Genomic DNA, 23,562 nt, shown 5'->3' on the forward strand with positions numbered 1-23,562 from the left:
GCTGACTCAGTTTCTTCCTTGTGTGTTCAGTTGGTTGGTTGGTTGAGAAATACCACCGTGAAACACATTTAGAACTAGTGCCCCTGCTGGCCAGTTTGAGTTATTGCACAATAAGAGTTCTGACCTTTTTACATGGTTTAACATCATACTACTAGTATGACCTTTTCACATGGTTGAATATATACTATTGTAGCCTATGACCTTCTTACATGGTTAACATACTATAGTATGGAATCATATACTACTAGTATGACATTTTTACATGGTTTAACATCATACCATACTATAGTATGACCATTTTACATGGTTTAACATCATACTATGACCTTTTTACATGCTTTAACAGCATACTATACTATATCAGTGTCACTGGTCAATGAAAATGTTCAATGTAAAAAATATATGAATATAAATAAAACATCAAATAATGGCACATTTTGTGTATTTGGTCTTTTGCATCTAATATCACTGACAATTATTCTACCGACTTTTTGGGCGAAGTGCGGAAAGGGCGAAATGACTGGTATTCTTAGGTTATACTGTCTGCCTGGAAATGTGAAACTTGGGATTTTATCAAAACTGCTGTGTGTTTAATGGCCAACAGTAAGGTATGCCACTGCATTTTTAGCCCCACATGTCACAAACTCTCATAGTCATATGACTGAGTGTGAGACACTTAACCTAATTAAGAAAGGAAATTCCATTATTCTGAATTAGATCTAGTATCTGAGCAGCAGAATAGACTACTACTAGGCTACTCTTTCTGCTCAGAAACATTTCTATTTTAGATGTATTTATAGCAGGAACTTTCTAGGATTGGAACTGAATGAGACCAACACATATAGCCTACATTATTTTTTCTTTATTTTAATATAGGCCTAGAAGAAGGCATACTTGGCATTCGGCTGTTGGAATGTGCCTTGCGGACAATATGTCACATTATGTTCTATTGTGATGGTGGAAATTGTGGAACACATGTTTTTGTTGTTGCTTAATGAAGGCTATATAGACTAAAGATGCATTAAGCACAAGCAATAACAAAAACATATTATGTTCCACAATTTACCATAGGTATTGACATATTTTAGCTTGGTTGCCCTCATAACAACCTTGTAGCTCACACAGTTAGGGGGTTAAAATGGACAGAAGTCACTTTGGGTTGTTGTTGTGTGTGTGTGTGTGTGTGTGTGTGTGTGTGTGTGTGTGTGTGTGTGTGTGTGTGTGTGTGTGTGTGTGTGTGTGTGTGTGTGTGTGTGTGTGTGTGTGTGTGTGTGTGTGTGTGTGTGTGTGTGTGTCCAGGGGGTCCCCTGGAACATACAGCAAAATACAGCATCAGTTTCAGCATCAGTTTCACCACTTTAACCCTATACTGAACTGTACAGCACCTTGACCTTGTAGATCTGCTATTTTCAACATTTTAACAACACACATTTTGCATGAGGGTTATTGGCTTAAATTGATTCATTTGGGGGTCTCACTCCACATGAAAAAGTTTGAGAACCGCTGTTTTAAACAGGGTATCTGCAGACTTCTTAAGTACAAATTTAAGACCTTTTAAGACTTTTTAATGATCCGCGGGTACCCTGGTTTTAAAGGTAGGTAAGTGATATTTATTTGTGTTAAATAGCTCTATATTCTGATAGCAATCTGGGAACCCAAAGGAAAAAAAAAAGGAAAAACAGCACCCTCTGCTCGGAGCTCTGAATCCGTTTTGAGAGATTATTCTGATAGTACTACTTCGTTATAGCATGTTTGTTCAGTAGGGGTCTCCCCCTGCCTGTCTCTCTAGCCCTTTAGTAAACAGAAAATGCCTTTTCAGGTCGGGATATCAATTGTATCCAATCAGGAAAGAGAACTCACACAGGAAAGGATACAGTCAGATTAAACAAGTGAAATCAGAATTGATGACACAAATAAATTATAAATGATTTACTCTCTCTCTCCTGATTGGCTTAAATTGGCAACCCACCTGACAGGGATATCCTGCCCTGCCCTTGGATCAAGTCATAGTATGTATTTAACCGATTCTGATATTTGCATAGATATCATACGAAAGTAAAAGTCGGACTCGATCAAATATATCTATGATAGTCTTGATCCAAGGCTAAGACAGGGAGACTCATAATACTAAACAAAAAACACTCTATATATAACAATATAGATTTAGAATATAGTGCTTTAACCTTTTAACAAAAAACGTTTTGTTTTAACACAAAAATATCACGATATTGTGAAATAATGGGATGAAGTGCTGCCTGCTATGAGGGCAAAATAATGCCCATTGCCCTCTCTTCAACCAGACTAACGCATGACAACTGACTCCGCCTCTTCCACACCGAGACCCACCGACGGCTTTGCCATGTCCGCTTATTATAAGCGACTTTGGGAGCTACTTTTTCTGTAAAGTTGCTTGTAATTTAAACATTGGTAGTTGCGAGTTGTTTTTTTGGGGCTTGTTTCTAATGTGTAGTTGCTTATTTGGGCTTGCTCCCAAAAGTTTTAAATTATCATTTCAACCAGTGGTTCTCAAATAATTTCATGTCATTATGGACCCCCCATCTGAAAATGTGTTGTGCCAGGGAGCCCCGTGTGTTGTTAGAATGTTTAAAACATCTTCCAAATATTCCACATTTTCTTTAAAGATGTATTTGAAAATAGCCGGTAACCGCTTCTTTTGGGCTTGTTTTCATAAACCTGGTTGCTTGTTTCTCTCGTAAAACCTGGCAACACTGCCCACCGAGCGACCGACCGTCAAAGACAAAACGAAACGACACACTGGCAGGATTTAACGGAAGATGCTGAAGAAACGGGAGCTTTTGGTAAGTTTCTGTGTTATCGCCACGTTTCCATCAAAACCGCGGCCTTTGAAAACACAACACGGCCCATTTAAACTAAATAATGTGCGTCGGTGATAGTTAACCCACATTGCCTTGAACTTCCTTCCTTCCGCAGCGATAGCAGCATCTTTTAGCAAAGCTGCTGATCGAGGCTATCATGCTAACGTTAGCAGCTTAGAGACACTGCTAACTTTGGGTAGTACTAGTATGTAGGTGACATTGTTGTTTACATGGTCGCTGCTGATGCCACCGTTCGTTCCACCGCCATATCCTCTAGGATCGAATATTTATGAAAATAATTGTATTTTATAGTCCGCAGTGTTATGGCTTGTCAGCCAGTTATTGACCATTTAGCTTTAGCTTCAACGATATGTCCTTTATTTATTGGTGTTTGGTCTGTAAATAAACTTGGCTTTGCCTGGTAATCAATGGATTACTTTTAGATTTCTTTGCAAACATGAACGATAAAACTTTCACATTTCAAGTTGATCCACGTCGTTAAGGATCCTTATTCTTTTTTTGGGAGAGTTTTGGAATCATAACATTGTATATTTATTTATTTACCCATGAGACAAACGAGTTTATATTGAATATTCAAGCAACATTCATATGTCATTTAAGGAACGACATTAGTAAGACTACTATGGTGTTTGTGTGTTTGTTTGAATATGAGTGTTGCAGTCCTGCTAACCTTCCTGTATGGGTGTTTAAGTCTGTGATGATGGAGCCCACAGTGCTTTATGTTTATGAGGATGGACACGGCATGTTCAGACTCGGTGCAAGTCAAGATGGAGCAGCTTCAGTTATTTGTGAGAGCATTAGCTACTGTACTATATAATTTAACTTCTGAGCACACCCACGATCCAGAATATTCTCAGAGGGATGTGGTTGTGCAGTGTGTCCATTCAGCATATTCTGTTTGTTTACTATCTAAAATGGGTACTGAGGCCCTTGATTTTTAGGAAATTTGGATTATTGGGTACCGACCAAGTACTGATGTGACAGATGTTTATGGTTATGTGTCACAGAATTACACCCAATATTTAGTTCTAACTAATGGTAAACCACCAGTCAAAGTCTTGTATATTTAGAATGGAGCTGGTACTGTAGGTTTGTCTACTCTGCCAACTACTCAGATGTCATATATATATATATATATATATATATATATATATATATATATATATATATTTTAAAAAAAGATCAAATTGTTTGTGAAATGTATGCTACAAAGGCTGGTCACCTGCCCTTTCGCCATTCGTATGGATGTAACCCGTACTCAGTTTGTAGGTGGCCAGACTGAAGGCACACTGTCTTCAAATGCAAGGAAAAAAGTTTTAATGGGAGTTTCCACAATGGTGGCCAGGCTGGAAATGTGATGAAATTCTACATTTTACATTGTCCAATGGCAGTCTGACTACAAAGAGAGAACGGAGGAGAACTGGTTTATCCTAGGGGCAGTATTGAAACAACATCCTCCTCCTATACACAATTAATTTGTCACCCTTTACCAACCTGTAGGAGTCACTGGTGCAGCAACAAAGACTGCCTCTTCCCTCCAGCAAAATGGCCAATTGTGCTCATAAGGATGCCCGGGCAAGCCGGAGGCACCACGTTGGATTCGAACCCCTAGTCCCTGATGGGGGTGGGTGGGGCGGGCACTTTACCTCTATGCCACCCCAGTGCCCAATAAGAGATTGTTTACAGTAGAATATTTGCAAATAACGTATTTGGCTAGATTGAATGCTGAACACTACCCACAATTTCTATATTTACCTACTGAATTACCTACTTAGTCTTGATTGTTAGTGAAAAGAAAAATAATTCACGTTTCCCCTCATTTAAATTAGGTATTTCTTTCTCATAACTAACCCTACCACAAAAGAGCTTCCAAGCATGTCTTATATAGATTTCAGCCTGGATTCTGCCCATTGAGGCTACACCAACCTGTGAAATTTCTGCACAAAGCAACTAGTGCAGTAAGCGTGACGGTGAAGTTTCTGAGCTGGAGTATTTTCCACAAATAGTGTCATGTTGCCTGCAATTCATTGAGTGAAAGAATCATATAAAGTAACATGCAAATAATGAGATGGTTTTGTTTTCAGATACCCAGATTAGATATTTATCTGAGATACTGAGACATGGGTAACCTGAATCTGTGTGCATCCTTGTTTTCCATGGAAAGATTCAGAATGTTGATTCATGCAAGAGTATTGCATGAATATGTCATCAGATTCAGAAGAATAGGAAAATGCATGTAAACAACTCATACATCCTTCTCCATAATATACTATTGGTCAGATATTCGTAATATTGTCTGCTTGTATTTAAAAAGCTGTCTGTATACTCAGTGCGATGTGTGTTGAAACTGTATGTTTGCTCTTGTTGTGTACCTGCCAAAGGGAGGAAGGGCATTTTGTGGCCATGCTGGCATCACCAGCTCTCGAACTGTCTCTCTTTCTCTCAGTCTGTATTTCTCACACCTCTTCAGGTAGACCAGCGATCTCCTATGCTAGCCAGGTAGCCATCCCTCACTTGTAACATTCACACACTGGTCATTACTTTCAACAGCTCTTTTTTGTGTGCGTGCGTGTGCATGTGTGTGTGTGTGTGTGCGTGTGTGTGTGTGTGTGTGTGTGTGTGTGTGTGTGTGTGTGTGCGCGCGCGCGCGCGTGCACGAGTCACGCACAGGTTTGTGTTTCTGCCTCCCTACATTTCCTCCAGGGCTGAAATAGTTAATCGAGTCTTGTCTGGTCTCAAATCTGTGGTTAGAAAGTTTTGCCTTGTCCTTGACGATGACCTGATTCACCGTGATCTCACTGTAGACGGCAGTGATCATTTTGACTGAATTGTGACACAAAATTGGCAGAATTTTCACAAGGTGATGCCGGAGATAGATATTATAGCCTAGTTAGGCTAAAGTAACTGGAGGTGGTATGATCAAACTGTCTCTAGGGTGCACTTAACATTCATGTCGCTCCTGATAATAAATTACTCATGTCCTTTCCTCATTAGCTGCAGTGTTGGTCAGTTAAGTCAGAGTTTTGGCAATTATGGCAATTTTTAACCACGTTTTGGGTAGTTACTATTAACAATATCCTTTTTGTTTTTGACATTATTTTTATAACCCTGTTTTTAACCTTTTGTGATTGATTTCACGTAGTTTCTGTGTTTTATATTTATTTACAACATGTTTGCTAGTTCAATGTAGAATTAAAGTTGAATGTACATTGCATGTATTTAAGTTTAATATACTTTTAAAATATGTTTTGCTTATAAGTTAAATGTTCTCAAAATAGAATCATTAGTCAAATCTACTTTTTTCAAATGTATCATTAAATTAAAATAAATTACACAAAATATCGGTCAAAGCATCAGTAATCTGGTCTAGATAGGAAACCTCCAAAATCAGGATCGGCATCGGACAGAAAAATCTGGCATTGGTCAGGCTTTAATTCTTTCCCGGACAAAAGACAAAAGGCAGCCCCTTTTCGCACACAGTGAGAGACCTGAGTCATTAAGGAGACTAAATATATATTGCTCCTTATCAGGATCAACACGAATAAACAATACGAAAATGCGTCCGGGAATATTACACATCAAACTATTAATTTGGTGATGCATCATTCATGCAGGTGGATGATTTTATTTGCGGTAAAACATTTAATAAAGCATTTACCTCATTTAGAAAAATGCATGCATTGTTTGCCTTATTGCTGCGTATTCACTTTCAGTGTGGATTTACTCATGGCTGGAAAGTACAGTGAAGATTATAGCCTAACATAATCATTTTAATCCAAAGTAAAAGAGGGACCCCTCCAAAAGATCATGGATTGGCAGCAGAGCAGGCGAGGACGCAGAGGAAAGCGTCAAAGTGAATATCAACCGCTTCGTCAATGAGCGATACACAACACCACTTGACAGACAAGCAAAGTTTTAAACAAGCAGTTGTAGATGCTCGATTGATCATGATTGAGCAACTGCATAGCCTATTTCTCACCTAAAATGGGACCAGAAACTGTTGTTGAACTCGACAAACACGTTCCTGCAGTGCTGAATAGTCAGGATGTTAGAATGATGTTTCAATCTGATTTAGAATGCAGGCAAGGAAAGTTTACTTGCGTCCGTTGTGGGCGGTTAGACTGGCTTACATTTCAGTGGACTAGTTTAGTAACAGAGACATGTCCATGAATATCATGCCATCTATTAGTAGGTGGTAGATGTCAGACCCTGCACTGTGCATTTTGGCATCTTGCCCTTTTTTGTGCTCATGTGTGAAGTCATGTGAAGCTGTATTGATTGTGTATTGTGTATGTCTTCAGTCTTGTGTGCGTTGTCTTGTTGCATGTGATCTGTACACATGACCCAAACTGTTCTAATGTATCTAAACCAATCAAATAGGTTTGAGTAAGTGACTACTATAGCTGGCTACTATAGTAATACAATGGCAACAAAAACATCTTATTCAGTGGTTGAAAGTAGTTGAGTTCAGAAAATGTAAATTTGACTTTGACGCTTCCAAGTGGAAAGTGTTTAGTGCCACTAAGAGCATAGTTTATATGCTTGCAGTAGTTGCAGCCGGTGGGTTTAGCCCCATGCTCATTGCTGTAATATCTACCTGGTAATCTTGGTCATAAACTACAGTTATCTCCATGTGCTGGACATGGCTTAATACTCACTTAGCATGTATATCACGCTCACGGAATTGTGAAACAGGTCTCAGCTCTTATCAGCTTTATGTGATGTGCATTCTAAAGGCAGTGTGACGTGACTCATCTGTAAGTTGCTGTGGTTAAAAAAAGAGGCCCTCCCTTCAGGGCTTTGGCACTTCTCCATCACTGTCTCCAAGATCGTTAATAGAGTTTGACCTGGATCTAATTGGAGTTGCCTGAAAATAATTAACCCCACTGAGTGGAAAGAAAGGTTGTACACTTGAGGAAGAAGAGAACGAGGCTAGAGATAAGAGAAGAGAGCAGTTATATTACTCATCTTGAACCTCTTGGACATTTGCCCAATACCCAGAACTGCTGGGGGCTCCTGTTGGCCTCACAGCATCTACATTGTCATTGGAGCAGAGGGGGTTAGTACCTAACTTAGTAGCTCTTTGAAAGTTTTTTTTGTTGTTAGCAGCAAGGGGAGAACGATTCTTATTGATTTTTCACTTTTCATATGTCATTTTTTTTAGATATTTTGATTTACAAACGATATAAACAAACTAAAACAGACAGCAAAAGTTGAATATAAAGAAACATCACAACACAGACAATTAAAAATCACCTGGCACAATTGATGTAAGATATGGAATTGGGGGCCTGAAACCTTTTTTCTTTGAGTTTTTATTTTTAGAACATTTGTTTTGAAAAAAAGAATATCCAGACAGATAACAATAAGTAAATATGCACTGAAAATAGCCCAGGCTCTGTGGCTCTTCCAGGGTCCTCAAAACATATGTACATTGATGCTATGTTAACTGAAGGTCTTGCATTGTGTTATTCTTTCCACCTCAGATTTCATTTGGTTGTTCTGCTCCAGCTTAAAGGGGAATTTCACTTATAAGTATAAGTTGTTGCTTGTTTTTTATTTATATTTGATCACTTCTTTAGCAACCATAATGGAAGCAGTAGAGCAACTGGGGGGGCAGGTTGGGTTGGGGGGATTGAGTTTCCCTTTTTAATCAGACAAGGTGTTAGTGTTCATTGATCAAGTGGAGCAGAGAGGGAGGAGACAGCAGGAGTACCTCAGCTTTAAGCTCTTGTCACTCTTAATCAGAAACAATCCTCTCAACTACTCAACCTCATCTTATGCAATGCCTTCTACTGTCTCCTTCAAATAGGGCAATAGGACAGTGTCTCCAGGAGCAAAGGAACATGATGCCACTTTTGCTTGTATCCCTCTCTAGTGTTCTTGAGAGTTACAGGTGGTGACTGCGGCAGGGGATAGGTGGCTCTGGAAATCTGGAATGCATTGCTGTTGTCTTGGTTCATGCTAATGGTCGGCTTGTCTTCGAGGCTACCATTGACTGTTGGATAAGGGGTCAAGAAAAACGACCGCAAACAGCCACCAGTACTTCTGTAGACCCTGCAGTTTAATCAAAGTAGGTAAATTAGTTGCTGGTGGTGGGCTTTAATATGTCTACAGTATGTCAAGCTGGAACAAAGGATTTAGTGTGTGGGTTGCACTTACGTTTGATGCAAAATACTTGCATATCCTTTCCAAATATACACATGCATATCCTATTTATAGCTGTACATTTTTTTAAAGCCTTTTCAATGTTTTGTCTTTGTCACTGTTCTCAAATACACTACCAATATCATTCTGAAGTATTAAAAATGTCAGAATCTTGGCTAATTGTGATGATTTGAATTTGAATGTCTTGGCAGAGGCTAGGAGGCTAAAATTCCTGGGCCTCAGTGCTGATATGGTGACTCTGGAGATGTAGTATTTATAGCTTAGGGGATGTGGTTAATTTTTACGTGATGATTGGATAAAACTGGTATTCCAACCTGAAAACCATTTTTTTTGTTTACTAAAGAGCTGGAGAGATGAGGAGACCACTGTTGCAAGGCAACAACTCTATAGCACCACGACTACTATCACAATATATAGCAAAATACATTTTTTTACAAAAAACTACTTTCACCCCACTGGGAAATACTGAGGTGTTGCACATCACAAGGATGATGCAGAAGAAAAAGCCAACAGGGGAACATGCGTATATTGTAGGTACAGTGCTGTTGTTGTGACTTTATGGGGTCATGCAGTATTTCCCCATATTCTGATTTGTACCATTAAATGGCTGTGTCCACCAGGTGTTTTTTCCTGAGTGCAGCGTATGTTTTGAATTGTTTTCAACGGGAGCGCTCAGCTCTGTGTATTTACACTATGCTGGAAACGGCAGCAGCAGTGTGATGAGCAGGGCCTAAAATTCATTTTTCAAGATGATGGGCGGGGATTCCCCCCTTTTTATATGAGGATTTATACACTTTGCTGGGGGATACTACAAGCTAAGCTTATCCAAAGGTCTTACAATGTCCGTCTCAGCTTGCATTTTGTCGCTCTGCCTGCCCTGCAATTTGAGGTGTGTGTATATAAGTGACGGAGAGATGAGAGCAGGGAACGAGAGATGGAGAAAAGCTGTAGTAGACTAGTTTTAATATTGCTTTTAGAGATCAGTAGAACCTACTGTATGTTCTGTGCATTACTCCTTGGAGGTAATAATACACAAGGAAGGGACAAAGATGCAAAGGTCGCCTAGGGCCTCAACCACTAGCGGGTGCCACCACCCAAAAAAAGGTGGTGGCACATGCAACGTGGCTTTACCTGCAACGTGGCTTGCCTACAGGGCATAACTGAAGAGGTTACTAAATAAATACTATTATGTTGTATCAGCCCGCAGGAGTTCGAAACCGAAAGCAGCCAGAGTAGCTTACTTAGCAGTCCTCCCCCGAGGGAATAAATACGACACACACAAAGCTCATCTGTTGCAAAGGTTCCAATACTCCGACACAAAGCGAGATCTGGGCGAGAGCAAACCGTCTGAACTCATGGACAAAATGCTGAATCTCCTGCGACAAGACAAGCCCAATTTCGTCTTTGGCCACCTGTTCCAGCGACGGCGATCTTCTCAGGTACGGGCTTCTCTGGCCAACACTAAAATCACTGACTGCCGTGCTCTGGCCACGGAGGCTGATACGTTTTTCCTTGCTGGTCAGCAACAATGTGCAGCTGCACTGTTTCCTGCCCAGGTCGTTTCACTGCTGCACTGTGACACAATGACCATTTGCACAGCTGTGAGGCCTGGCACCCGTGGTTGGTACTGCTCTTTAGCATCACTTGCATGATATGGGCTTGCTGGTATCCTTTGCCTTTTCTTGTTCATTAGCCTAAAATGTGACATATTTCCAAACTGCACTCATGTGAGGGAGAGATTGAAGCACAATTTGGATTGACTTTTGCTTAGAATGCCGCCTCATATTTGCTCATCAAAACTAGTCACATAGGTCCTGCATTCGCAAACTTTAGGAAGCCAACACCGTGTTCAGATCTGCAAACGAACACCATGGCATGCCAACCGTGTATGTGTGCAGGCTTAAGCTATCTATAACGTTTTACACAACAACCAGTATTGCCGGCAATTTCTTTTATATAAATGGCCAGAATAGGTGGGGAAGAGTCATTCACACATCACCCTCCTTACATCATGCAATGTTCTCACAAGAGAGTGTTACCAGTACAGTAGTACTTAAAGGGCAATACCACTTTGGTAGAGGTTTTGGTTGTGTAGTTAACTTCCTGTTGATTTTACTATTTGAAGATCCGGATCCATGGATTCAGTCCGGGTTTTCTTCCTAATAAAAATGGCAAAATCAACAGGAAGTGTACATTTTTATTTAAAAAAAAAACGTACTGGGTTTGGTGATGCTCTATATTGTCTGAATCAACTTTGTTTGCGTTCGTTGTGCTAAAAGAGTGACTTTGAGAGCTGTTTCAGAGTACAATGTAAGTCAACGAGGAGTATATTTTGAATTGTCAATTTCTAATCTTTTGGGGATGATAAAATAATATGTATTTGGAACAAACAGAAACAATAAATATCCATCTGCAGGCTGCAAGACCATCTAACTCTACTCTGGTCACAGATCTCTTTCCCTCCCTTTCTCTCTCTCTCTCTCTCTCGCGCCCACCCACACACACACTCCCTTCGCACACCACAATGTAATGAATGCTGTTATGCTACTTTAACGCGCTTTGTAGTTGGACACTTCATCTCCATGCAAAGATATTTTTCACCTTTCTCAGTTATGCCAATATGGGAAGCATGTTGTTCATTGAACAGTTTTGGTTTGCTGTCACACACAGCTCTCACTCTCGACCCAGTAGCTAAACTTACTAGATCTGAAGCTGTCGCGACCCAACATCAACCCCAAGTTTTTTTTTTTTTTCTTTTTTCTTTTTCAACCTTTTATTTAAGAAAACAGGTCTACAGCAGATGCATGCCCCACAGTACACAATTCTTCTCCTATTCACTTGTTTTAAGTTTTCTAAGCACAAAATCTGGTAAAGGGGGTACTACTTGGATCCAGAAATCAGGGGAAAGGGGTAGGGTACTGAAGCCAAAAAAGAGAGCCACTGCTCAAATTGTCCACAAACCTGCCCAACCAAATACTTGTGTGTGTGTGTGTGTTCTGTGTTTTTATTATATTTTTGTATTTGAGTTTTTTTACATATTAGGAGACAGTGCATCTGGTATCGATAGTGCAGAAAATGAGAGTATTGAAACCTTTTCAAATACTGGCCCAGTATTTTTAAAAACCCAGCATAGACAAAATGACAGGCTAAAACTTGTGATGAATGGTTGTATTGTTCATATCCAATGATTCTGTTGATTTCTTAAACTGAACATCTACCGAGACAGCCTCTGAACTTTACACACACTAACCATTTGATGCCTATGAGGCAGTTTGACTTTCCATCTGTTTAACTATGGGTCTAATATATTTAGTCTATTTTAGCATATTTTCTGTAAATAGCCTTAGGCTGCAGCAGGGATGTTTGAGATCAGTCAGTTAATGGTAAATGTGTAAGAAAAAAGGCTTACAAAACAAATTCCTCATTGTAAAAACAAAAAAACTATAATTAAGGTTACACACAAAAAATATCAAAACTGAGCACATTTCAATCGATAAGGCCAAACATAATCAGAAAAAAAAGTTTTGGCACTGAGGGCATTCAGAAAAAACTCGGGATATCTCGTTGTGTGGCACTGAGAGAGTTAATGTATTCCAAATGAAGACAGACATATTTCCTTTGTTTTTATGTAGGCCTATTATGTAGGCCTATTATGAATTATCATTATCATCATGTAGTACAGGGGTTTTCAATGTTTTTCCGGCCAAGGACCCCCTAACTGAGAGAGAGATGAAGCAGGGACCCCCACTACATATCGGATTCATGTTAAATGTGTGTTTTCAGACATTTAACCACTTAAACCTTTAAACCCTCAATACTTTGTAAACTTGACCTTTGGCTCTATACTTCTTTTTTTCCCTGTATACCAAACCTCTTCTCCGACAATAGATCTTGTAGATCTGCTATTTTCGGCTAATGTTACCCCCCCCCCAGAATATGGATGCGAGGGTTGAAGTGGTTAATATGAAAATATTCAAAATAATATAGTCCCTAGCACACACAGATTTAGTGGACCAGCTGTTGAAGACCCATGATCTACATTACTATTATCCATTACTTCCAAATGTGCAAAATGATGTACTTTCCCATGTACTGTTTAGGATGAGTCTCAGTAATTGAAATACTGTAGATCAGATTAAGATTACACTAACCATTTTGTCACCTGTAATAGATATATTTAATCTGTGGGGATTTACTAGTTAATCTCAGGTGACCATTGACAAGAAAACATTGCTCTGTCTGAGCTGCGTACGGATTACAGGCAGATCATATACGGTACTTGTAATACTATCAGATGTGGATTACGTGTCTAGATGCTAGACACAGACTAATGGCACTAATGGAACATTAGCACTTAAAGTATTGTATTTGTTCCCCAGTGTTGCATGTTTCTATCTGCCTGAGCTTTCTGTCTTTGTCTTGCAGCTTTCCGAGAGACAACCCTATAGTGAAGATGAGACCATGGTCCCAGTACTAGCCTCAAAGAAAGCCAGTGAACTCCCCGTCAACGAAGTAGCGTGTATCCTCCAGGTAATAAGACAACAAACTGTACCATACGTGGCTAGAGTACTTGTACACAATAACATAAGATAAGTTGGCCTTTATTAATTTCCGAGGGGAAATTGGTTGGCAGTGCAAAACAGTGCACGTATCCTATAGAACCGCCACATTGCTGGTGACTAGGACCAAAGCTTACAGTATGAACCAAAATACTATTGATGAATGGTAGGTGCAGTAGTATGCGTGCTTGTGAGAGAAGCACTTAAGAAAGTTAACTTAAGGAAATACTCTTATACCATCTACTACTGCCTCACCACTGACAAACCATGGCAAACCATGATGTATCTCTTTTGATTTATATTCTGGCCGAGCAGAATTGTACAAAGTTAAAATGATAGTTTAGCTTCTTCCTCAGTACTACTACTGCTCAGACACCATCTAAGGTGAAAACACTAAAAGCAGTATTGTCTATTGCTCAACGACATAAATATAATCATGTCATGATCCTTTGTAGCAATTTGACTCCAGAAACGAGTGTACTGATGAGGATTCCTTTCAAATACATTGAATATCAAAACATCGCTGTCACATATGCTGATGTGGCAATGTGTCTTCTTCCCAGGCTGACCTACAATTAGGCCTGACCAAGGAGGAGGTGTGCAGGCGAAGGGCCTATCATGGCTGGAACGAGTTTGACATCAGTGAGGAGGAGCCGCTATGGAAGAAATACATCTCCCAGGTACTAAATGTTTTTTAAACGTTTTTTTAATACATAAATAACACACTACAACACAAAGAAAACATGTTAAGAATGTTACAGTCTTAAAGACATAATTTCAAGACTGATCTGCTGGAAAGCCATAGAGCCAGGTCTCACATTCTCATTGTTAGCAGCACTAAACCCATGTATGTAGAGCAGAGTAGTACCCATGTATGTACACCAGGATTATGTTTGTGCTTTTTCTTTCCTTTTTTTTCTTCACGACCGACAACGTATCTGAGTAGTTACTACTTTACAACAAAAACTGGAATTCCAGTCAACTCTGTTTTACCATAGCATGGCACAATTTCTGAAAGCAAAAGTAGGCCCTTTATAAATAGTATAAGAAAGACACATACTCTCATGAGAGCACATGCACCCACAACCCTGCCCCTTCCTCCCCTTGAACACAGACTGGCCAATTGTGTTTGTGTAGAAAATGGTATAAAGATGTGCATGGGATAGAAAAAAATGTATCCCCCATTTTATCTCCATGACATTATAAAGGACTTTTTGATGGCTTCTAGATTACTTTAGTACTGTATGCTCCAAATATTGTGTAAAATACAGCCTCTTGGAATATTGTTTTGACCATAGAGTTACAGCATATACCATATAGTACATGGATGTACTCAAGAATGATGCAAGCACGGTACCAATGAACTGGCCAGATGTATTGAGAACCGGGATGACTGGAAGCGACGATGGAGGGCTCGTCTGAGGACGACCTAGAGAGACATATTTATTTTAGTATTATTTTATTATATTCTAATATAAATCTGTAGCTTTGACACTGACAGCTGTCACTCTTACTCTAGTCAGCTCCAATAGTAGCTTAAGGGGATGGGACTTGGGCATCGGTCAATTCCTGAGGCACAGAGAATAGTCTTTCTCCTAGCCTCTTTTCCAAACTCTCCTCTCAAAGTCACTATGGTGGATACAAAATGAATGTGTTAGACCAAGTGGAATTAGTCATGAATTGCCTAATTTACAAGTTGCTTTGGCAGGTAATCGGTCATTGCTTTTTATAATATCAAATTGGTCAAATTGTTTCAGTGGCTGGTGATGAAATGTCCGTTCATTGCCCCTTTAGTTTTTCAAAGTGAAATATCTTTGCTACTCTGCCCCAGGCAATCGCAGGCAACCCCTGAGCTTGGTGTCTTTGACAAGGACACAAACTCCCAAATGTTATGTGTTGGTTTCTAGGGGGAAGGAGGAAAAAGGAGAGATGTGTGCTATGGTGCTGAGCTGTGTCCTCTGTGGCCACAAGCAGAACAGAGAGAGGTTAAATATAGCACAGCCACCAGAAGAGAGGGCAGGAGATGAGAGAAATGGGAAGGATGGTATGGGAGATGTGAGGAGATGAGAGGAGCAGAGGAGAGGCTGTTTGTTCTTCCCTGAAATGAAAGAGAGGGCTTTGTCCTATTTTTCTCTTTTCTACCCTCAGTTTCCATTCTGTCTTTCAGACACACATTTACACTTGTCTCTCACTCTCTCATATCTCCTTCCTGCTCCATCTAGCTAGCTCTTTGTCATTGTTATCACTTGCTGCTATTAGAAAAGCATTTAGAAGTGACACACAATGCTTACGCATTGTTTGATAATAAAACTAGTTATACACTTGATGTTATTGCAATTTGAAACCATAAGCAGAATTTTGATAGTCCATACCGTTCGTCTGTAAATGGCTTCCAAAGTTAGCGGGAGGGGCCTGTTTTACAAAAAAGGCCAAAAATCACAAACGAAACGTCTGGTCAATCCCAAATTTGAATCACATGTCAAGGGTGGTTTACTCAATGAATCCCCAAAAGCATTTCCACTTTGATCCATAGCCACAAATAGCCACAAATGCACAAAATGGAACCATTTGATGCAAAAACCCTATTTTGGGGGATCAATCATCTCAAAATGAAACACAAGTGATCTCAGGAGTCACGTGACAATGTAATTGGCGCAGCCTCCGACGGTATTCCTCCCAGCGTATTCCTCGAGTCCTGGCGGCAGCGACCCGCGACAAGCGTTGGCGCAACCACACTTTGCAATTTTCCCTGAATTGCGAAAATTCTAGTTACTAGTTGTAGTTACATTACATGCAGAATGTGAACTAAATGTTGCTTGCACTTCAGCCCACGTAGCCACCAGAATGCCCATCAGTCTGCTTTTTCAAATGAGCCATAGACACAACAGCTTCACATAGCTGACGGGCTGGATCCAGTAGTCACAGGCAGATGCTACTCGGAACAGGAAATTACTACCAGTTAATTGCATGGACTTTATGACCATGGAAGGAAACTAATCTTGTCTACAGGTTGCAGTGGTTTAATTTCTCTCATAATGTACCATTCATGATGAATTTATATAGTCATGAAGGACTTATAAATGCATTTGGCTAGTTGGTGGTGGTGGTTCATTTCCTCCCACATCCTGGATACTATACCAGCAATTTTTACCAGTAATATAAACATATCGACCAAGTTTCTCTTCAAATGAACTAGCTCACTGGAAAATAAAGAAGCTTAAGTGTTTTTTCAATTTTAGAGCCGAGCACTTAGTTTCCTGCAGTGCTGCTGCCGTTCACTGGAAAAATGCAGAAGAATGTAGTAGAAGCGCTTTGTTGGTTGGTCTGTTCGATCCTGTTGTTAGGATGGAAATGGGGTCATTTGAATGCGTGCAGCTGAAAATAGCCGTGGACCTGTTGGCCTGGATCACTGAAAGAATGTGCTCCACAATGAATGATTGACACCTTTCTGACCATGTTGACATGTCAAGTTGGTATTGACCTTCCAAAACACACACACACACACACACACACACACACACACACACACACACACACACACACACACACACACACACACACACACACACACACACACACACACACACACACACACACACACACACACACACACACACACAGGAGTTGAGTAACAGGGGCATATTAACTGAATGTAGAACATTGACATTGATTTTGCACTATTGTAAGCCTAACCCATTTCATTTATGCCATAACTACTTCTCTCTCTTTCTCCGAACCACTACTATCTTTCTATATTACACTACTCCCCCACACACACACACACACACACACACACACACACACACACACACACACACACACACACACACACACACACACACACACACACACACACACACACACACACACACTCTCCTTCTTTCTTTCTTTCTCTGTCTGCAGTTTAAGGATCCTCTCATCATGTTGCTGCTGGCCTCGGCAGTCATCAGTGTTCTCATGCACCAGTTTGATGACGCCTGTAGCATCACTGTGGTACGTGCACAGACATTTTTCAGTTTTCTTTATTTAAATAAAATTACTGTTACTGGGACTTTACCTTTCTTACTTTTTCTTTGGTCATTCTTTTGTTCTTCTCTTATACGCCTACACTAATTAAAAACATGGATTGAATCAAATGCACTTTAATTTCATCTTGGTGACATGGATGCAGGGACAGCTTACATAGTAAAGCCTTTATACATGTTGCACGATGTCGCCATGGGTTATTTTCAGCTAAGTATGAATTAGGTTTTGCACTCTGAGTGCTGACGAATGTTTCCAGGACAACAGAACCTGACAGCAAAGATAGTGTGTGTGTGTGTGTGTGTGTGTGTGTGTGTGTGTGTGTGTGTGTGTGTGTGTGTGTGTGTGTGTGTGTGTGTGTGTGTGTGTGTGTGTGTGTGTGTGTGTGTGTGTGTGTGTGTGTGTGTGTGTGTGTGTGTGTCCATCGAAGTGTGCCATGCAAAGCACTCTTGACTTATGGTCTGCAAAAAATTAATGATGTCATTGTCATCTAGTTCTATATAGGTTACCTGTCACCGCCAGCAAATTGGGGCCTCAGAGAACGAGCTTGTGGAGATAATTTTTGACATTTCTGGTTCATCAGTATTCCGTGCAGAGAAACATGGAGGAGAGGGGATGATGTAACTAAAGTCCTTGAGTTGAAGACTAAACCATAGCATTATTTCTTAGTTCATGTAGTGCAGAGTAGAGTTAAGCTTTATTATTTCTCGAAGGGACGTTTGTTTGCTTCACGGGTCCAAAATGACAAATTAAAGTTGTTCCAAGATCCGACTGGTCCCAACATTTTTGGGACCCATGAAATTCTTTCCAAGATCTGATTGATTCCGAGATATTATGAAACTGACTCCCAACTGTTGGGTATTATTAGGACCTGCCAACCTAGTATTTACAATTCCTATTACAAATGCCATTTTACACTCCATAATGGAATCTAGCAGCTACGGAGCAGCCTACAATAAGAGAGAATTAAATATAATTGCATGTTTTCGCATGAAGAAGTAATCTATGATCGCGCACCTTTAACACCATGGAGGTATAGATTGATGCGCTCTCCCAGCTCACTGAACTCGGCTGGCAGCTCAACCCCGCCCCCCCCCCCCCCCCCTTTTTTTATTTTACGCTGCAGTAATCTGATCCTAGGTCAAACTAATCACGCAGCACTTAATGCTTTTCTCTCCTGAGTACAGGTCTTCTCAGATCCACTCTGTTTATCATTATGTGTAATTCACACATAATGATGCAGACCCAGGATCCAAGGTAACTGAATCTGATCTGACCCCAACTCAATTGACCATAATGAAACGCGTACCGAATCAATACAGGTCTCGCGTATTACATCAAAAACAAATTAACAAGCAGCAGTCCCCTACCTACCTCAATAATAGCCAATCCACAAGTAATGCCTAGCACATGATGCTCAAAATCTGAAGATATAATAAAACCTAATGAATTTGCTACGGTTGCTGTTGTCAGGCAGAAGTGTCGCATGTTTCTATTTTTGCTATTACACTATTCTAAAAACATGTTTAAATAAGAAGCAGAAACTATATAAGACATGGAGACCTGCTAAGCCAACTGAATACTCCATTCCTGCAGGGTGGAAACTTCCAATTCCATACACGAATAGATCATTTGACTTGTATCATACAGTAGACTTCATTTTAGATTATATAGCCTAAACCAAGTTGTAGATCTGTGGGAATACCTCTATGGAGCTTTTCAATCAGTTACCCCTCTCAGATAACAAATTAGGTAGCCAAGACATGGGTGTCTTGGCTACGTATTCCTGAGAAATGGGTCTCAGGAATCTTGATCATAGAAAAGCCCAACCTCAACTTAGAGAGTCTTGGTATAAAAGTGTGTACCGTAATCGTAATGTCTGGAAAAACATTTTTGTAATCTGGGAATGTTTTTAAACAGACAGTAGGTTGTTCAACACAGCAGTCGTATTTAATGACAGGTCAGGTGTAGAAGCAGAGTCCATGGGAAGTGCAGTAACTTTGAATCATGAAGACAAATACTTGATTCACATCACGAGCTGACTGTTTAAAATGGTAGTTTATGGCAACTTAACATGATATATGTTAGTTTTTACATGATAGAATATGCCTGGTCATTTTCATTCCTCCCTCTGTTAGTATTCCACTATGAAATTGGCATTCTAAGTTTCCTGTTTCTATCACGTGTGTCGTCACCAGAAAGCATGAGAGATGAGCTGTGCTTGATAGTTCTAGATTCTTTTGACGAGCATATGTCATTGGTTTTGATCAGGATTCACTGCTATTGGTGTCATTTTTGCTGATCACTCACAGACCCCTTCATCTCTCTCTCTCCTCTCTTTCTCTCCCTGACAGGCCATTATAATTGTTGTAACAGTTGCCTTTGTCCAGGTAAGCTTCAAGTTGTGTGTGTGTGTATGTGTGTTCATGCATGACTGCTTTTTGACTTAGAGGTGTATGTTTGAACGGTGTTCCAATGTTACTCTGTGGATTACTCTGGATACTCTTTACTTATTTTGTACGTAAGCAATGGGCTGCATGATACTGCCAAAAATAATTACATTGGAACTATTGTGTAGGAGTACCGCTCAGAGAAGTCTCTGGAAGAACTGGGAAAACTAGTGCCTCCAGAATGCTACTGGTGAGAATCACAATCTCTGTGTGTGTGTGTGTGTGTGTCTCTCTCTCTCTGTTGTATTTAATAACTGAGTGATAAAGGCAAATACATCTAATACAATTATAAAAAAAACAAGGGAAAAATATGTTAGTAAATGTCTCAACCCAAAACCTCTTTTCCTTATCTCCTCCTCCATTTCTCTCTCCCTTCCTCTGTCTTTCCACCTTACTCCATCTTTCTGTCCATGTCCGTCTCCGTCCTCCCTGCTCATCCTCCAGTGTAAGAGAAGGGAAACTGGAGCACCTTTTAGCCAGGGACCTGGTCCCAGGAGACACAGTGTGTCTGTCTGTGGGAGAGAGGGTCCCAGCTGACCTCCGCCTCTTTGAGGTACTGACACGCACACAACACAGTACTGTAGGTGGTCCTATACAACAGTGTTCTCTAGGACCCCCAAATTGAAATGCAATAGGCCGCGGACCCCCTTTAGAGAAGTGCTTGTGCCAGGCACACCCATAAGAGTAAAATGTGTTAAGACTTTTCAAAATGTTTCAAAAATAGCAGTTATAATGGCTCACAGCGTGCTTGTAAATTGGCTATTTACAGTACACATATCCTAAATATAACATGGAATTAAACTGTTGACTCATTTTGCTGGGGACCCCCTGGAACCTCCTCAAGGAACCCTGTGGGTCCCCGGACCCCACTTTGATAACTTTGAATCTCAATGCTCTGTGTGCCCCTTTGCCAGGCGACTGACTTGTCTGTGGATGAGTCCAGTTTAACAGGAGAGACAGCGCCCTGCCCCAAGTCCACCTTTCACCAGCCTGCTGCCCTTAATGGAGACCCGGCCTCCCGCAGCAACCTATCCTTCATGGGCACCCTGGTGCGCTGCGGTAAAGCCAAGGTACCAACAACACCTCACAATCTCACCTCGCCTAGACACCCCATAATCACTGGTTTAATCTCTCTCATGAAATTAAATGCTGCTCTTGTTACGTAGTAGTCACATGCTGACGCACACAGTACAAAGACAACAATACCTTTTGTGTACAGTACAAAGACAATGCACAACATTAAAGACAGTATAGGTGAATTCTGCTGTTATCAATGTGTTTTTTGTCTGAAACTAGAACTATTCTAAGCAAAATATTTGTCTTCTACTGTAATTTGAATGCTGGTCACCAAAAGGTTTCGTCTCCCTTTGGTTTGGTATCTTCCAGGGCATCGTCATAGGAACCGGAGAGAATTCTGAATTTGGGGAAGTTTTTAAGATGATGCAAGCAGAGGAGGTATGTATTCGTTTTGTAGGGGAAAAACATTCCATGACAGTTAAATGTACAGTAGACCCAGCATCTTGTGTGAACACAATATATATATATATATCTTCACTCTTGTTGAAGCTTTCACTGTATTGAAATAAATAAGCCTTATCGTTTATTGTATCCAGGCACCTAAAACTCCTCTACAGAAAAGCATGGACCTGCTAGGGAAACAGCTCTCTCTATATTCCTTTGGGATAATAGGTTGGCCATGTTTGTTTTCTCAAATTAATATTTTTAATGTATAGTCATTGTGTGTAACTTCTCCCAGGCCTATGTAGTTTTGTCTGTTAACTACCAACATGCAAATGTGTGTCATGTTTCAGGGGTGATCATGCTGGTGGGCTGGCTCCAAGGAAAACGGATATTGGACATGTTCACTATTGGTGTGAGGTATGCAGCGGTTGATATCTGATCTGTTTCTTCCTTTCTTTCCACTTTTATTGAATCGGCATTGGAGCCGTGGAGCTTGTACGGCAAATCATTTCACCCACTTCTTTATACCTGTAAACCTGTGATCAAACCCAACCTCCCAAACTCAGGGCGGACACTCTAACCACAAGGCCACTGAGCTGGTTAGCTCAGTGGGAACCCATACCCAGATTTTATTTGTACTTTTATTTCACAAATATTATGGCTGTAATTAAGATTACACAATTTCACGTTTTGCTTACTGTGTGCATATTGTGCCCTTTTGGTATTGTGTAACACTTGAAGTGAAACAGCACTCTGTATTGATTGTGGATCTGTTTCCTTCCCTCTTCAGCCTGGCAGTAGCCGCCATCCCAGAGGGTCTGCCCATCGTGGTGACAGTAACCCTGGCTCTGGGTGTCATGCGCATGGTGAAGAAAAGGGCTATCATCAAGAAGCTCCCCATCGTGGAAACCCTTGGTATGTTCCTGGTGCATGTAACACAGTAGATTCTAGTCTTTACACTGTAAGCAACCACATCACAGTGCTGTTGGCAAATAGATTGAGTCAGTTGATGGGAAGGCATAGTGCATTTATGGCTCCTGTTAGAGCAAAGTTTCACGTGAACAAATGAGACAGCCATGGTTTGTGAATAAATGTTTCCTTGGTTGTGGAAATTGGACTCTTAGAGAATGGTTTCCTGAATTGCTTGAGGCGTTCACCCACAGATGACTGAGTATTATACAACAGATTGAAGGGTATTATATTTATAGTGATGTGAGTATCATTTTGTCTTCTGAACCTTCCTTACAGGCTGCTGTAATGTGATCTGCTCTGACAAGACAGGCACTTTGACCAAGAATGAGATGACTGTTACTCACCTGTTCACATCAGATGGATTCCATGCTGAGGTCTCATCTCCTTCATTTGTGTTCACTTTGAAACATACAGTCCACCGGACTGCACTTATTCAGAACTAAGAACTTGGAAGTTCATGCCTTTAAACTTTAAAGGGAGAACAACTGAATGTTGACTTTGTGTTATTCCTATGCCCTTAAGGACGGTTGGGACTGTTTACTCTTTGTAAACGCTCACTTCCATTTCCTGTCATAAGGGAACAGTTTGTCTAACATTACCCCATAGAGCACAGAATCAACAATGACACCATTATTTTCAAGTCATTTAAATATCTTTTAACTGGAGAGAACACAGCTATTTTTCCTCGTTTTCAGTTGATATTCCTGATATTTTTTCTTTGGGGCAGTGTGTTTTCATTGTTGTATTTGATGGAATCATTGACCAAGCTGTCCATTCTCAGGTGACGGGTGTTGGCTACAATGGAGCCGGAGAGGTGCTGCTGGATGGAGAGGTGGTTCATGGCTTCTCTAACCCCTCTATCACTAAAATAGTAGAGGTGAGTGTTCGTACTGCAGCTCTGTGAGCATTACCGTAGATGCTTTATAAAAAGAAAAAGTAGAAAAACGTTTGTAGGAAACTGAAACAAAATGTTTTTTAGTCCTGATATTCTTTTATTGCTGTGAGGAAGAATCATCTAGTCTTGCTAATGCTGACTGCGTGGTGCAACGTCTGTGAGCTACTGTATACGAC

At 40.5% G+C, this 23,562-nt stretch overlaps 1 protein-coding gene across 3 annotated transcripts in view; it reads left to right on the plus strand.

The window, feature by feature from the left end:
• Positions 1-2,713: 2,713 nt before the first annotated feature.
• atp2c1 (ATPase secretory pathway Ca2+ transporting 1) overlaps positions 2,714-23,562 on the plus strand; it is a 35,487-nt gene continuing 14,638 nt past the window's right edge. The window contains exons 1-15 of one of the 3 annotated variants that reach the window (XM_084053801.1): positions 2,741-2,819; positions 8,737-8,931; positions 13,452-13,556; positions 14,149-14,265; positions 17,489-17,578; positions 19,963-19,998; positions 20,187-20,248; positions 20,503-20,611; positions 20,973-21,128; positions 21,445-21,513; positions 21,672-21,747; positions 21,870-21,936; positions 22,310-22,434; positions 22,768-22,865; positions 23,273-23,368. In XM_084053801.1, coding sequence (XP_083909927.1) covers positions 13,488-13,556; positions 14,149-14,265; positions 17,489-17,578; positions 19,963-19,998; positions 20,187-20,248; positions 20,503-20,611; positions 20,973-21,128; positions 21,445-21,513; positions 21,672-21,747; positions 21,870-21,936; positions 22,310-22,434; positions 22,768-22,865; positions 23,273-23,368 — 1,170 coding nt within the window. In that variant the 5' untranslated portion in view covers positions 2,741-2,819; positions 8,737-8,931; positions 13,452-13,487. Of the gene's footprint in view, positions 2,820-8,736; positions 8,932-10,278; positions 10,466-13,451; positions 13,557-14,148; positions 14,266-17,488; positions 17,579-19,962; positions 19,999-20,186; positions 20,249-20,502; positions 20,612-20,972; positions 21,129-21,444; positions 21,514-21,671; positions 21,748-21,869; positions 21,937-22,309; positions 22,435-22,767; positions 22,866-23,272; positions 23,369-23,562 lie in introns of those variants that run through there. The other 2 variants (XM_084053800.1, XM_084053799.1) reach the window with 2 other exon arrangements.

The sequence above is a fragment of the Gymnoscopelus microlampas genome (genome assembly GCF_963454915.1).
Source record: "Gymnoscopelus microlampas genome assembly, chromosome: 3".
Lineage (NCBI taxonomy): Eukaryota > Metazoa > Chordata > Actinopteri > Myctophiformes > Myctophidae > Gymnoscopelus > Gymnoscopelus microlampas.